Source organism: Macaca thibetana, chromosome 5 (assembly GCF_024542745.1).
Source record: "Macaca thibetana thibetana isolate TM-01 chromosome 5, ASM2454274v1, whole genome shotgun sequence".
Taxonomy (NCBI): Eukaryota; Metazoa; Chordata; class Mammalia; order Primates; family Cercopithecidae; genus Macaca; species Macaca thibetana.
In genome coordinates this window covers 79,454,927-79,471,605 of record NC_065582.1, presented here as the reverse complement: position 1 = coordinate 79,471,605, position 16,679 = coordinate 79,454,927, and the positions used below count along the sequence as shown (strand labels likewise).

Below are 16,679 nucleotides of genomic sequence, written 5' to 3'. Positions count from 1 at the left end.
ATTCAATTTTTGATCTTTGTTTTCTCAGCTTATAAAAGACTTACTGAATGCATTACCAAATATGTTCACCAATACAAGAGAAACACACAGTGCCCTTGGTCCTGCACTTCAGGCTGCCTTTAAATTAATGTCTCCAACAGGTGGCCGTGTGTCTGTATTTCAGACACAGTTACCTTCCTTGGGTGCAGGACTTCTGCAATCCAGAGAAGATCCTAATCAGAGATCAAGTACAAAGGTATTTTATATTTAGCTTTTTGTCATGTTCAAGATTGTGTAATTATTTGTTTATTCTACTTTTCTAATTCATTAATAATAAAAAACTGGCAAGAGAGTTGGGGTTTTTTGTTTGTTTTTTTGTTTTGTTGTTTGAAACGTGGTCTCACACTGTCGCCCAGGCTGGAGTGCAGTGGCACGATCTTATCTCACTGCAACCTCTGCTTCCTGAGTTCAAGCGATTCTCCTGCGTCAGCCTCCTGAGTAGCTGGGATTACAGGTGTGCGCCACCATACCTGGCTAATTTTTGTATTTTTAGTAGAGACGGGGGTTTCACCGTGTTCGTCAGGCTGGTCTCGAACTCCTGACCTTGTGATCCGCCTGCCTCAACCTACCAAAGTGCTGGAATTACAGGCATGAGCCACTGCGCCTGGCCGCCAGAGAGTTTTTGTTTGTTTTTGTTTGTGTGTGTGTGTGTGTTTGTTTTTTGAAACAGAGTCTTGCTCTGTCGCCCATGCTGGAGTGCAGTGGTGCGATCTCGGCTCACTGCAAGCTCTGCCTCCCGGGTTCACGCCATTCTCCTGCCTCAGCCTCTGGAGTAGCTGGGACTACAGGTGCCTGCCACCACGACCCGCTAATTTTTTTGTATTTTTATTAGAGATGGGGTTTCACAGTGTTAGCCAGTATGGTCTCAATCTCTTGACCTTGTGATCCACCCACCTCAGCCTTCCAAAGTGCTGGTATTACAGGCGTGAACCACCACGCCTGGCGAGAGTTTTTAAACTCAAATTATCTTTTTGGTTTTGTGTCACAGTATGTTCTTTTTATTACTTTGTAAGTCATAGAAATTTATAAATCATTTAGTATAACCCTTTCATTTTATAGATGAGGAAGTAGAGTATCTAGGTAAAGGTTAAATAACTATTTAATGGTAATGGTAGTGCGACTTGACTTTCTGACTCCAGTGTTATTTTCTATTACGTAAGTGGTAAAACTTACTAAATGTATCTATTGTAATTCAACATGCTCATACTAATAAATGTTTTAATTATAAAGATAACACAGATCATTGTATAACACTTGGAAAGTGGAGAAAAGCATAAATCACCAATAATCTAACGATACTAGCATTTAGTTATACAAACATACAAATGAGCATAATTGGGCATCACACGTGTGTGTGTATATATGTGTGTGTGTGTGTATGTTAACTGACCTTTTTCATTGGAGAATATATTGTGAGCATTCTGTGAAGTCACAGAGAAAGTAAATGTGAAAATAACCAATTAATTGATTGCTTTTCAGCTATTAAATAGTTGTCTTCAGAATTTTTTTCTTTTGTTTTTTAAAAGTAGAGACAACATCTTGCTGTGTTGCCCAGGCTGGCCTCAAACTGCCGAGATCAAGCAATACCGCTGCCTCAGTCCCGCAAAGTGCTGGGATTGCAGATGTGAGCCAGAGCTGTATTTGCACTATTTTTTTAAAAAAGGGCTAGGTGTGGTAGCACCTGCCTGTAACCTTAGCTACTCAAGAGGCTGAGGCTAGCGGATCATTTGAGCTTAGGAGTTCTAAACCAGCTTGAACAATGTAACGAGACCCCATCTTAAATAACAATAATGGCCAGGTGCAGTGGCTCACACCTATAATCCCAGCACTTTGGGAGGCAAAGGAGGGTGGATCACTTGAGTCCAGGAGTTTGAGACCAGTCTGGTCAACATTGCAAAACCTCATCTCTCCAAAAAATACAAAAATTATCTGGGTGCAGTGGTGCATGCCTGTAATCCCAGCTGCTTGGGTGGCTGAGGCAGGAGAATCGCTTGAACCAGGGAGGCAGAGGTTGCAGTGAGCTGTGATCACTGCCACTGCACTCCAGCCTGGGCAACAGAGCGAGACCCTGTCTCAAAATAATAATAATAATAATAATAATAATAATGATGAAAGGAATATATGAAGCTGGACATTACTTGGGTTTTATGTGAAGATTTGGTCAGGGCATTTTTAAACCCTTATTTCAAATAATAAATGAACTACAGTAGTCATTTTTCTTTTGTGTAAGTTCTGTCTGGCCTCAACATATATTTGAGAACATGTCATTATAAGTAGTTATAAGTACGAATTAAACAGTTTTAATAGTGTCATAAATCTTTAGCCACATATCCAGTTTTGCCTTAGGATAAATTGTTAGAAGTGAAATTATTGGGTTAAAGGGCATAATCTTTAAGTTATTAAAGAATGTTTTGTTTTTTCGGGTTTTTTAATCAACCTCTCTTCTTAAGGACTCTCATCCTGTAACCTCCATTAAGTAGTGTTGCTTTTTTAATTCTTCACCAATATGCTAGAGAAAAAAGGCAGCATATTTCACTTTTTATAGAAATTGTATTTTAAAATTGCATTTGAGAAGGAAGCTAATTTTAAAATAATTGTATATTTTAAACTCATTAACAAGTTTAGCTGGCATTTAGTTCGTTGACCCATTACAATCCGTTATAAATTACTGTGGTGTTTTGAACACAGGAAGCTGTTATATATTTACTGAATCCTTTGATAGAGTTTTGTTTTGTTTTCTCATTTAACTTTCAAAAATATTCTCTGTCTGCCTGCGTGGGACGCTAAAGTTTCAGTATCTGTTCTGGTTTACATATTCCTTCATATCCTTAATTCCTTATATTAGAGTAAGCTCTAATATAATCATCATGCAGTATAGTTAAGAGGATTGAAACATTTTGTTCGGAAATATTGCATGGTGATTAAGAACTTGGAGACTCTCTCTAGTGTCACCTTCTCAGCTCAAGTCTTCTTATACCAAAAAGAAACACCTTCCTTAATCTTTTACTCTTAAGTTATGTAACAATATTTAATAATGGTTAACAGCACTCATTCTGCAGCCAGATTTCTTGGGTTTATATTCCAATATCCACCCCTCTATATCTATATAATCTTGGTCAAGTTACTTAATTAGTTATCGCCTCAGTTTCTTCATCTGAAAATGTAGATAATAAAAACCATATGAGATGTGTTATGAAAATTATTTAATTTGTGTGAAACATGTTAGTGGTGGCACATAAGTGTTTTTTATAAAGATTATCTATCATTGTTATTATCATAGGAAATCTGCACCAAATGCCTAGACATTTAAAAAACTCCTTAGTTTGGTAGGGAGGCAGAGGACATCCTTTTTATTATAAAAGTGACATGAAAACATGAGCATAAAGATTTCTAGCTCTTACTTTATGATCTGTTGACTTAGGTGGTACAACATCTTGGCCCCGCAACTGATTTTTATAAGAAGCTTGCATTAGATTGCTCAGGACAGCAAACTGCAGTGGATTTGTTCCTTTTAAGTTCACAGTATTCTGATCTTGCTTCGCTAGGTAAGGAAAGTCATCATGTGTACATTTGTTTAAATAAACGTTTTTAATGCATACTTAAATCTAAACTCTTCAGTAAGCATTCTCAATATTTTAGGGAGAAAGACATGTGCATTAGATAGACAATATCTATGAAAACTACCAGTAAATTTTAAAGCACTATACAAATATAAAATGTCACTAGTATTTTGTTTATATAGCATGATTCCCTTACCATTCTGCTCAAAAGTAAACTTTATCATATATTTTATAAATATTACTGTTTTCTCAGATTTGTATGTTCCTATTTTGATGTCTTAGGTTTTCTCGTGACTTAGATTTCTTCATAATGTGAATCTGTACTACTGTTGGACAAGTAGAATATTATTTCTGTGACTAATACTTCTTGTATTTCTCTCTAAAGCTTGCATGTCCAAGTATTCTGCAGGGTGCATCTATTATTATCCATCATTCCACTATACTCACAATCCTTCACAAGCAGAAAAGTTACAAAAAGACCTAAAACGGTATCTCACAAGAAAAATTGGGTTTGAAGCTGTTATGAGAATAAGGTGTACTAAAGGTATGAAGTTGTAAAACTTACACTTTATATTAAATACTTGTATCAAAGTCAGTGAACATTCCATGTATTGACTACCTCTGACTGTTCATTACGGAAGACTGTTTGATCTGGTTAGCCATACCATGTTTTAAATAGATAATAGTTATTGAATAATCCTTGCCCAATTTTTAAAAATAACTTGAATAAGTAGACAAAAGTAATGTTTGGTTTACTCAGAAGAACCTAAGGGAAAGCGTATATTAGAAATGATTTTAGAAGGAGAATTAGAGGAATAGGGAAGATCTTAAATAAGAATTGTCAAATGAAGGGTCTTTGCCTTCATAATCATTTAATGTACACTTCCTTGGTTTTATGTGAATATTTGTTTTAATCCTTTATTTTAAACCTAGGCTGAGTTATATAGTAACCCTCATTTGTTTAATTTACAAAATTTGTTTTGTAAAACCCTCATTTGTTTTACAAATTAAACCCTCATTTGTTTAATTTTGCAAATTAAACAAATGTTTAGTCAGATTATGTCTGACTTCAAGTCACATGTGAGAAAATGTAAATAAGGTTAGGTGTCAATACAACTGAAATGTATAGTCTGCCTTTTATTATATAATGTCCACTGGTTTTTTTGAATTGATATTTTAGAAACTCTGTCTACACTTGAACCTTACTCCCCAGTTATCCTTTGATTCAAAATCATAAACATCTTTGACTTTAAAAAGTAACTTTAGGTTGAGGTGAAGATATTATTGTTAACTTCATTTTTTTGTATCATTTTCTCTTTTTTAGGTCTTTCAATGCACACTTTTCACGGTAACTTCTTTGTCCGTTCTACTGATTTGTTATCCCTTGCCAACATCAATCCTGATGCTGGATTTGCAGTGCAGTTGTCAATTGAAGAAAGTTTAACAGATACTTCCTTAGTATGTTTTCAAACAGCCCTATTATATACATCAAGCAAAGGTAATGTTAACAGAAATGAAATATAGTCTGCAGCAGTAATTCTCCCCTCCTTTCACATGGCCTTTGGTGGAGTGGGGAAAAAGAAAGAATACACAGTGGGAAGTAATGGAATTTGTATTAATCAAACATATGTTGTTATTTTCTTTCTTTTTTTACTCTCACTTTTGAGTCTTTAAATAGTACACTTTTTTAATTTATGGAAGACTTGTATTCCTAGAATCTTGTTTCAAAACAATTCATGTTAAATCCAGCTATGCCATTCTTTGTATTATTTCTTGCTCCATAAAGTAAAAAACTGTTTAGCAATTAAGGTCTTCATTTGTTACTTGACAGTTAAGTTTTCTGATATTTTACTCTGGGATATAATTTAGAATGAGTGATACAGCGTATGTTCATACTCTGCAGATTTGGAGGGTGTTTAATTTTCTTTTAAAAATGTTAATTGTAAAACTTTGTTTTTACATCTCAAAATCCTGTTGGTGACATAATCTAGCCAAAACAATAACTTGAATAAAAATTCGACTTGTGGCCGGGCATGGCGGTGGTTCACGCCTGTAATCCCAGAACTTTGGTAGGCCAAGGTGGGTGGATCACCTGAGGTCAGGAGTTCAAGTCCAACCCGGCCTACTGGTGAAACCCCGTCTGTACTAAAAATACAAAAATTAGCTGGGCATGGTGGCGGGCACCTGTAATCCCAGCTACTTGGGAGGCTGAGGCAGGAGAATCACTTGAACCCGGGAGACAGGTTGCAGTGAGCTGCGATCACAGCATTGCACTCCAGCCTAAGAGACAGAGCAAGACTCTGTCTCAAAAAAAAAAAAAAAAAAAAAAATATTCGACTTGTTTATTTCCTTTTTGATCTAATGTATTTTCAATGACTTTTTTTTTAGGTGAGCGGAGAATTAGAGTACATACACTTTGTTTGCCAGTGGTAAGTTCACTAGCAGATGTATATGCGGGAGTGGATGTACAAGCTGCCATCTGCCTTCTGGCAAACATGGGTGAGTAAAAATTGAAGGAACAGGTGAAATGTATTTTTCTGTCTTGAAAACTGAAGCTTGGCTGGGGGCAGTGGCCTCACGCCTGTAATCCCAATATTTTGGGAGGCCGAGGCGGGCGGATCATGAGGTCAGGAGTTTGAGACCAGCCTGGCCAACATGGTGAAGCCCTGTCTCTATTAAAAATACGAAAACTTAGCCGGGCATGGTGACAGGTGCCTGTAATCCCAACTTCTTAGGAGACTGAGACAGGAGAATTCGTTGAACCAGAGAGGCGGAAGTTGCAGTGAGCCAAGACCGCGTTACTCCACTCCAGCCTGGGCAACAGAGCGAGACTCTATCTCAAAAAAAAAAAAAGAAAGAAAGAAAGAAACTGAAGCTAGGGTTTTCTCTTACTTAAAAAGCATATGTTTTACATTTTTATTTACTGCAATGTGAATCGGACTGTCCTCACATTTCTTGCTTAATCTTACTTTCAGAATCTTTGAGAGAATTCATAATCTCTAAAAATGTGGTAAAAAACTGAAATGTCTTTCAAATAATGTATGCACAAACCACTGTACAATCATACAATCAAATATAATTCAGCAATAAAAAGGAATGAACTGTCAGTACTTAAACAAACATGGATGCATCTCAGAGACATTGTGCTGAATGAAAGAAGCTGGACTCAAAAAGCTGCATAGGCCGGGTGTGGTGGCTCACGCCTGTAATCCCAACACTTTGGGAAGCCGAGGTGGGCAGATCACTTGAGGTCAGGAGTTCAAGACCAGCCTGGCCAACATGGTGACACCCTGTCTCTACTAAAAATACAAGAAAAATATTAGCTGGGTGTGGTGCTGCACGCCTGTAATCCCAACTACTTGGGAGGAGGCTGAGGCAGGAAAATCCCTTGAACCCAGGAGGCGGAGGTTGCAGTGAGCCGAGGTCGCACCACTGTACTCCTGCCTCAGTGACAGAGTGAGACTCCATCTAAAAAAAAAAAAAAAAAAAAAAAAAAAGCTGCATACAAATGATTCCATATATATGACATTCAAGAAAAGGGAAAATTAGCAAATGGTGAATAATCGGGGTTGAGGCCGAGGGAGGGTTTTACTACAAAGGGGCAAGTGTAAGGGGATAATTTTGGAGTGATGGAACTATTGTGTATCCTGATTGTGGTAGAGATTACATGGCTACGCATTTGACACATAACCACTACAGAACGGTACTTAATTATATGTAAGTCTAAAAAAATCCTTTTGAGAATTAACATAGCACTTAAATGTTTTCAATGAATTTGCTTTGTAGATGAACTCAGACATGAAACAAGCCTTGCTATTTCCCATGCAGTCCTAGGGAAAGAGAGTCGTTAATACTAATTTGGGAAAAATTATAGCATTTACTAAAGGATCCAAATTTTTTTAAATAACAGAAGCATTTAATCAGTCCGGGCGTAGTGGCTCATGCCTGTAATCCCAGCACTTTGGGAGGCTGAAGCAGTAGGATCACTTGACTTCAGGAGTTCAAGACCAGACTGGTCAATGGGGTGAGACCCTGTCTGTATTAAAAATACAAAAATTAGCTGGGTATGGTGGTGCACACATGTGGTCCTAGCTACTCAGGAGGCTGAGGCAGGAGAATCTGTTGAACCCAGGAGGCAGAGGTTGCAATGAGCCAAGATCGCACCACTGCACTCCAGCCTGGGAAACAAAGGGAGACTCTGTCTTGGTGGCTGGGGGGGAAGAAGGATTTAATCAGATTCTCTTAAATATTTAACTAAAATCAAAAGCTTGTATATCAGATTTCTTTCTTAATTTTAACTTTTGTTTTTGATTCAGGGATATGCAGGTTTGTTACGATGGGATAATTTGTACCCCAAACCTCAGGATTCATATTTTTAAAGTATAATTTTATATATGGATTTTGAATTAATTATGCCATAACCAATTGTTTTTTAATATAATTTTAATTTTAGTGGTTGGGCATATATATTATAGGTTATCCCTATTTTAATAGAATATATTATTGTAGAAAAATAAGTTTCACATTATCTGTCTCTTCAGTGGCTGCATGAAAACTTGTGTTTATTTTTCCCTTTCACAAAATTCGTTGGCTTGGAATGCTTTACAAAAATTGTAGAGGATCACAAGGTATAATTCAGATTGCAGAAATTACATTGGTTGAGCAGAAAAAAATGATACATGTGACTTGGCATTTGAGTAATGGAAACCTTTCCAAGACTTTTTCATAAGTAAATGGTAAATATATATTTCATTAATGTCAACAGGGGCTACATGTTTTGGGGTTTTTTTGTTTTGTTTTGTTTTTAGACAGGGCCTTGCTCTGTTGCCCATGCTGGAGTGCAATGCCACAATCACAGGTTAGTGCAGCTTTGACCTCCCAGGCTCAAGCAATCCTCCTACTTCAGCCTCCCAAATAGCTGGGACTGCAGGCACATGCCACTGTGCCCAGCTAATTTTTTTATTTTTTGTAGAGACAAGGTCTCACTATGTTGCCTAATCTGGTCTTGAACTCCTGGTCTCAAGTGATCCTCCCACCTTGGCCTCCCAAAGTGCTTGGATTATAGGCATGAGCCACCATGCCCAGGCTGGCTAAATGTTTTTAGACTTAAGAGATTAAAACAAAAATGTCCAAAAGAATCTAGACTTGTTCTGATTGTCACATTTATTTCAGAAAAACATGTATAAGAAAACACTTGAAATGAGGGAGCAGATGAAATACATTTTTCTATCCTAAAAACTTGGCTGAATTTTGTTTCTAAAATAATGCATATCAGTTTTCTCTCTTATAGTGCCCATTGGAGTCTAATGGTTAAAATACCTTTCACTTTGGTTGCTTTATAGCTGTGGATCGGTCCATTTCATCAAGTCTATCAGATGCAAGAGATGCCTTAGTGAATGCTGTAGTGGACTCATTGTCTGCATATGGCTCAACTGTCTCAAATTTACAGCACTCTGCATTGATGGCGCCCAGCTCCCTCAAGTTGTTTCCTCTCTATGTTTTGGCCCTTCTCAAACAGGTAGCTTTTTTATACATTGGTATATTTAATATTGTTTTTTAAAATTCTCAAATATTTATATGAAGAAAGGAAATCTAGGTTGTCGTTTTCTAATAAACTAGAGGATTATTCACTTTGGCATTGAAAGGGTTTTGAAGAATAGAAAAAGATCAATGGGGCCGTGCATAGTGGCTCACGCCTCTAATCCCAGCACTTTGGGAGGCCAAGGTGTGCGGATCAGCTGATGTCAGGAGTTTGCAACCAGCCTGGCCAACATAGTCAAACCCCTTCTCTACCCAAAATACAAAAATTAGCTGGGCGTGGTGGCACGTGCCTGTAATCCCAGCTACTCTGGAGGCTGAGGCAGGAGAATTGCTCGAACCTAGGAGGCAGAGGTTGCAGTGAGCCAAGATCATGCCACTGCACTCTAGCCTGGGCGACTGAAAAAAAAAAAAAAAGAAAAAGATCAGTGGAAAATGAAGATATACAAATACATGATGACTTTAGTGAAACCATATTTTCTCTTCTTTAATGTGTGTGAGCAGTTTGCATAACAGTGCAGTCATAGCTCACTCTTAATATGTCCTTCTGGAAAGAGACTCTTTAAGGACAGGAACTAATATTTATCAAGCATCTTTCCATGTCTCTGGCACCATAAAAGGTGTCAATGCATCATTTTATTTAATCCTTTCAACAACCTAAAGAGATATTATTTTCCCTGTTTTTCTCATGATGACAATATATCTCAAGGGAGCTAGGTAACTTGCTTCAGCATCACATACCTGTTAAATGTCAGAGCTGAGAATTGAATCCAGGTCTGTCTGATTTAAAGGTCATGCTTTTTCCATGATTGATAGTGTATATTTGTTTTTATATTTGTCTACCATATTTGTATTTTACTTGAAAACATTTATCTTTTTCCTTGTAGAAAGCATTTAGAACGGGTACAAGCACACGGCTGGATGATCGTGTATACGCCATGTGTCAGATAAAGTCTCAGCCACTTGTTCATCTAATGAGAATGATTCATCCCAACTTATACAGGATAGACAGATTGACAGATGAGGTATGCATTTTAGTGCATTTGAAATTTTTCAATTTGAATATATTTGAGTGTGTTGTTCTACAGCTAAGATGACAATATACTATCAACTGGTTTTTCTTTTTAACTCTTTTCCCCCTTGTAGTAATACATTAAAGAAGGACACTGGCTGTGGATCTGATTGGAAGGCAGGACTCTCAGATACCATCAGTGGTTAAGGAGTTTTAAAAAATAGTTTCACATTGGAAGTAATTTGTCTTGTAGGTTTGGTTATAATATGTATTACAAACCTAAGTTGTAGAGTGGACATTTCCATTTATATTTGGTAGATGTTGACCGCTTCTCTTTTTTTCCTTTTTTTTAAATTTTATTTTAAAGACAGAATCTTGCTCTGTTGCCCAGGCTGGAGTGCAGTGGTGCAATCTCGGCTCACTGCAGCTCCTGCCTTCCAGGTTCAAGCAGTTCTCCTGCTTCAGCCTCCTAAGTAGCTGGGATTACAGGCACATGCCACCACGCCTGGCTAATTTTTGTACATTTAGTAGAGTCAGGGTTTTACCATATTGGCCAGGGTGGTCTCAAACTCCTGACGTCAAGTGATCTGCCCGTCTCGGCCTCCCAAAGTGCTGGGTTTACAGGCATGAGCCACCGTGCCTGGCCAATACTGACTGCTTTTGATCAGATCATTTGCAATTGTGATTATATAGTAAACCAAATCTGGTATCCAATAATAATTTTAATGTGCAAATATGTAGTGTCTTTTATCTTCCCCGTGTGAAAACTGTATTCTTTGGAATTAGTATTAATTCCAAACATAATGTTATGTTGCCAAAGAAATGTTAAAAAGTAGCTGGCTATGCATCAGAGCCAATAGTCATACTTGTAATATATTATGACCCCACCTTAAAAGGGAAGGGAATGTGACTGATCATTTTATGTATTCATGTTTTTACTTTTTAAATTTGAATACATTTGAGTGTGTTGATTCTACAGCCAAGGTGGTAGCATATAATCAGTATTTTTTATATCATGCAAACTCAGAAGTGTTATTTTCCAGTGCTTCATAAAGGGTTAGTGACCATTGGCCCCCAAACTGCGATGATAGTAATGTAATCTCATTCACATTCTGTCTTTTTCTTTTCAGGGTGCAATACATGTTAATGACAGGGTTGTACCACAGCCACCTCTTCAAAAATTGTCTGCAGAGAAGCTGACAAGAGAAGGTGCTTTCCTTATGGACTGTGGCTCTGTAAGCACCCTCTACTGGCAAAGCTTAACACTGTTTGAGCTGACCAAAAATAAAGAAACACTTCTAGGGTCCAGCTGTTATCACAGAGCAGGCAGTGAAAGGTGCATTAGGATTAGGAGCTGAAATTGGTAACTGGCACTAGAGGTCAATTTACTTTAAACTTTTCTATTTGGACTTCATTTTATACTGATGTTGATACTTGTATTAATAATACTGATAGAGTAATACATTTTAATATAATTTACCGTCATGAATTATGTATACTTGATGAAGAGAACTAATCAGGTAAATTCCTATCTTCAGGAACTTTGCCATCTAGAGTCTAGAATTTAAAAGTATTTCAAGAGTTTATCTAGTTCAACTTACATCCATTGTCAGAAACCTAATTAATGATTAGGAGTTCAAGAGAAATCACTGGGCAGGGGTAGTTGTTGAAGGTTGTCAGAATGGTTAAGATGGCTTCAAAATGATACCTTATGAGCAGAAGAAGGATTTGGATAGCCACAGAAGAGGGAGAAATGCATGAGTGAAAATACACAGACAGTAATGAAATAGTGGATGGGAAATACAGTGAGTCAGTTATACTGATTAAAGGATTATATTTCTATTGGGAAAATAACTGCAAAAGGTAAAATATATTTTATGGGAAGCCTTAACATTTAATCAAAGAAGATGTGAACCACTCTGGATTCTTATATACAGATGCACAATGTAACAGTTATAGATTTCCTTTTTACTCTTGTTTGTTCCTACCTTATTTGAGGTGATAGGTTTGAGAACATCAGCTAAAATGAATTCTCTTGACTATTAGGGAGTTTTAATATTTTGTTGCTTTTTGTTTTTAGGTTTTCTACATTTGGGTTGGGAAAGGCTGTGACAATAACTTCATAGAGGATGTGCTTGGATATCCTAATTTTGCATCAATACCACAGAAAATGGTCAGTAGATTTTATACACCTATAACTTTTTGTTTGCTCATTTTTTTTTTCATTGATGTAAAATTCATGTAATATTCACCATTTAAAAATGTACAGTTCAGTGGTTTTTGGTATTACACAGTGTTTTACAACCATTACCGTTATTTAATTTCAGAACATTTCTATCACCCTAAAAGAACCCCATATCTCCCAGTTCTTCCCTATCCTTGTCCCCAGGCAACTAGTAACCTCCTTTCTATCTCTGGGTTTGCCTGTTCTGGATCTATTATATAAATGGTAATACGTGGCCTTTTGTATTTGACTTATTTCACTTTCTGTAATGTTTTTAAGATTCATTCATGTTGTATCTTGTATTAGTAGTTTGTTTGTTTATTTATTTATTTTTCTAGACAGAGTCTTGCTTTGTCACCCAGATTGTAGTGCAGTGGCTCAATAATGGCTCACTACAGCCTCGACCTCCCAGACTTAAGTGGTCCTCCCACTTCAGCCTCCTGAGTAGGAATCAATAGTACTTATATCAAAATAACTTTCAGATGGATCAAACATTTAAACGTAAAAAAGGAAACCATGCAGATCACTAGGAGAAATATTTGTGAAAATTGTTTTTGATAGTATTAAAACAGGCCGGGCACGGTGGCTCATGCCTGTAATCCCAGCACTTTGGGAGGCTGAGGCTGGCAGATCACAAGGGCAGGAGATAGAGACCATCCTGGCTAACACGGTGAAACCCTGTCTCTGCTAAAAATACAAAAAAATTAGTCGGGCATGGTGGCAGGCGCGTGTAGTCCCAGCTACTCGGGAGGCCGAGGCAGGAGAATGGCGTGAACTCGGGAGGCGGAGCTTGCAGTGAGCCAAGATCGTGCCACTGCAGTCCAGCCTGGGCGACAGAACAAGACTCCATCTGAAAAAAAAAAAATTAAAATGGGTAAGGCCTTTATGTGTGAGTCAGTGATTCAAAAGATCAATAAATCTGAAAGCACAAATACAAAACATTTCTATTTGGTAAAAATAAATAAATAACGCCAAAATGCAAACAACAAAATCTTAAGATTATCTGTAACTCATAAGACTGAAAACGGGCTAACTTCTCTATAAAAAGTTCTCTTACCTCAGCCTCCTGAGTAGCCAGGACCGCGGGAGTGTGCCACCACACTTGGCTAATTTTAAAACTTTTTTTTGTAGAGATGGGGTATCCCTGTGTTGCCCAGGCTGGTCTTGAACTCCTGGGCTCAAGCAGTCCTCCTGCCTTGGCTTCCCAGAGTGCTGGGATTACAGGTGTGAGCCACAGTGCTTGACCAGTGTGTTCTTTTTTATGGCTGAAAAATAGTCCATTGTATGGACATACCACATTTTGATCATCCACTCATCCATTGATGGATATTTCAGTTGTTTCTACTTTGGGGCTATTGTGAATAGGGCTACTATGAATGCTTGTGTACGAGTTTTTGTGTGAACATATGTTTTCAGTTCTCTTGGGCATATCCCTAGGATTAGAATTACTGGGTCACATGATAACTCTATGTTTAACTCTTTGAGGAACTGCCAAACTGTTTTCCAACAACTTTAACTTTGGATTTAAATTATTTTGCTGGGCCGGACACGGTGGCTCACACCTGTAATCCCAGCACTTTGGGAAGCCAAGGCGGGTGGATCACGAGGTCAAGAGATCGAGACCATCCTGGCCAACATGGTGAAACCCCGTTTCTATTTAAAAATACAAAAAAAATTAGCCGAGTGTGGTGGTGGGTGCCAGTAGTCCCAGCTACTTGGGAGGCTGAGGTAGGAGAACCACTTGAACCCGGGAGGCAGAGGTTGCAATGAGCCGAGATTGCACCACTGCACTCCAGCCTTAGCGACAGAGCAAGACTCCGTCTGGGGAAAAAAAAAAAAAAGTGGTTGGGTGCGGTGGCTCATGTCTGTAATCCCAGCACTTTGGGAGGCTGAGGCAGGCAGATCACGAGGTCAGGAGATCGAGACCATCCTGGCTAACACAGTAAAACCCCATCTCTACTAAAAATACAAAAAAAAAAAAGCCGGGCGTGGTGGCAGGTGCCTGTAGTCCCAGCTCTTAGGGAAGCTGAGGCAGGAGAATGGCCTGAACACGGGAGGCGGAGCTTGCAGTAAGCCGAGATCGCACCACTGCACTCCAGCCTGGGCGACAGAGCGAGATTCTGTCTCAGAAAAAAAAAAAAAAAAAAAAAAAAAAAAAAGTTACTTTGCTTATACTAAACACAGATTTTTCAGTAGGATTTTACTGAATGTATGCTAACCAATACTAAGGAAATATGATTCTGAAAACAGATTTGTATAATTAATTAATTGAAAGGGAAAGCTGGCCTACCTTATTGTTAGATAATGTAAATATATCCTTTTTCCTGAAATTAATATAAATTCAGTGTAATCCTTATTACAGTCTGTCATTGTTTGATTTTTTTTTTAAATTGACAAATAATCCAAGAGTTCATTGTTGAAACTCAACAAACGAGGATAATAAGGAAACGAAAAGGGAGAATAATGTCAGCAAAGGGGGAAATATATGAAAAATAAATTCTAAGTAAAATAGTAAACCTTATTCTAAAGCTGTAGTTATTTAAGTACCATGATACTGGCACAGTAAACAGATCAGTGGAACAGAATTGAGTTCAGAAACAGGTCTAATTAATGAAAAATACAGTGTGGTAAAGATTGAATTTAAATTACTGTGGGGAAATGGAATATTAGAAAAATAATCTTGGGACCACTGATTAGTCATTAAGGAAAAAACAAGACGATATTTACTTTATTCCTTATATCAAAATGACTTTCAAATGGATTAAACATTTAAATGTAAAAAAGGAAACCATGCAGATCACTAGAAGAAATATTTGTGAATTTTTGTTTTGTTTTGTTTTGTTTTGGAGATGGAGTCTTGCTCTGTCGCTCAGGCTGTTGTGCAGTGGCGCAGTCTCAGCTCACTGCAAGCTCCGCCTCTCGGGTTCACGCCATTCTCCTGCCTCAGCCTCCCCAGTAGCTGGGACTACAGGCGCCCGCCACCATGCCCGGCTAATTGTTTTTATTTTTAGTAGAGTTGGGGTTTCACGGTATTAGCAAGGATGGTCTCAATCTCCTCACCTTGTGATCCCCCAGCCTTAGCCTCCCAAAGTGCTAGGATTACAGGCATGAGCCACTGCACCTGCCGAATTTTTTTTTTTTAATAATATTAAAATGGGCAAGGCCTTTGTAAGTCGGTGATTCAAAAGATAAATACATCTGAAAGCACAAATATAAAACATTTCTATTTGGTAACAATAAATAAATAAAGCCAAAATACAAACAACAAAATCTTAAGATTATCTGTAACTCATAAGACTGAAAAAGAGCTAACTTCTCTATGAAAAGTTCTCTTACAAATCTTTAAGAAGACCTACTTCCTTCCTTTCGACCTCCTCCAAAGAAAACTGGGTACAGGATTTTAACAGGAAATTCATAAAGGAAAAATAAAGTAGAGGTCATATGAAACAATAATCTCACTCATAATTAGGGAAAAAATAGTAATATAGCATTTCTTTCATTTACCAGATTGTCAGAAATTTTAAAATTTGATAATAGACAATCATGTAGACAGCACAGGGCAATGGACACTGTTGAGCACTATTGACTGGAATATATAGTACTTATGTAACCTTTTTAGAGGGCAATTTGACAATGTCTGTTAAAATCATGTTCTTTATGACACAGTAATTTATTCTGCAAAGAATATATCCTGTAGATGTATTCATGGAAATAGGCATATATACACACATGCTGTAGTATTAAATAATAGCTGTGCATTTATTAAAAAGAATACAGTCTGGCGCACTGTGCCATGCACCTGTGGTCCCAGCTACTTGGGAGGCTAGGAGGCTGAGGCAGGAGGATTGCTTGAGCCCAGGAGTTCAAAGCTGTAGTGTACTATGACTGCACTTGTGTACAGCCATTGCACTCCAGTCTGGGTGACGTAGCAAGACCCCATCTCTTAAAAAGAAAAAGAAGAAGAAGGATACAGCCTGAAGTGAATAGTATTCATGATATGATCCCCATTTGTATTTTCAAAACTGTGTTTGTATACTTAGTAATAATTTAGAAAACAGCTGAAAAAATTCGCATCAAAATGGAAATGGTTTTTAAAATATTGACAGGAATTACAAACATAATTATTCCAAACTTGTCTATTTAAATTGTTATATACTACATTCTTGAATTATTTAATTTACTGTTAATTTACTATTTAATTTACAGTTGACTTTGAAAAAGAAAAGTAAATCTTACCTTCTTATGTATGTATGTGTATAAAAAAATAGACTCTTAGGTCCTTTTAAAATAGTCTTGCATATAGTTT

At 37.5% G+C, this 16,679-nt stretch overlaps 2 protein-coding genes across 6 annotated transcripts in view; both read left to right on the top strand.

Moving 5' to 3' along the window:
* MCUB (mitochondrial calcium uniporter dominant negative subunit beta) overlaps positions 1–16,679 on the top strand; it is a 1,088,652-nt gene that overhangs the window by 944,876 nt on the left and 127,097 nt on the right. The gene's annotated exons all lie outside the window — the stretch shown is intronic.
* SEC24B (SEC24 homolog B, COPII coat complex component) overlaps positions 1–16,679 on the top strand; it is a 106,119-nt gene that overhangs the window by 86,932 nt on the left and 2,508 nt on the right. For all 5 annotated transcript variants that reach the window (XM_050790982.1, XM_050790980.1, XM_050790979.1 and 2 more), the window contains 9 exons: positions 29–235; positions 3,461–3,584; positions 3,985–4,143; positions 4,924–5,097; positions 5,988–6,098; positions 8,942–9,117; positions 10,025–10,162; positions 11,280–11,384; positions 12,230–12,322. In XM_050790982.1, the coding sequence (XP_050646939.1) occupies positions 29–235; positions 3,461–3,584; positions 3,985–4,143; positions 4,924–5,097; positions 5,988–6,098; positions 8,942–9,117; positions 10,025–10,162; positions 11,280–11,384; positions 12,230–12,322 (1,287 nt within the window). The remainder of the gene's footprint in view (positions 1–28; positions 236–3,460; positions 3,585–3,984; positions 4,144–4,923; positions 5,098–5,987; positions 6,099–8,941; positions 9,118–10,024; positions 10,163–11,279; positions 11,385–12,229; positions 12,323–16,679) is intronic.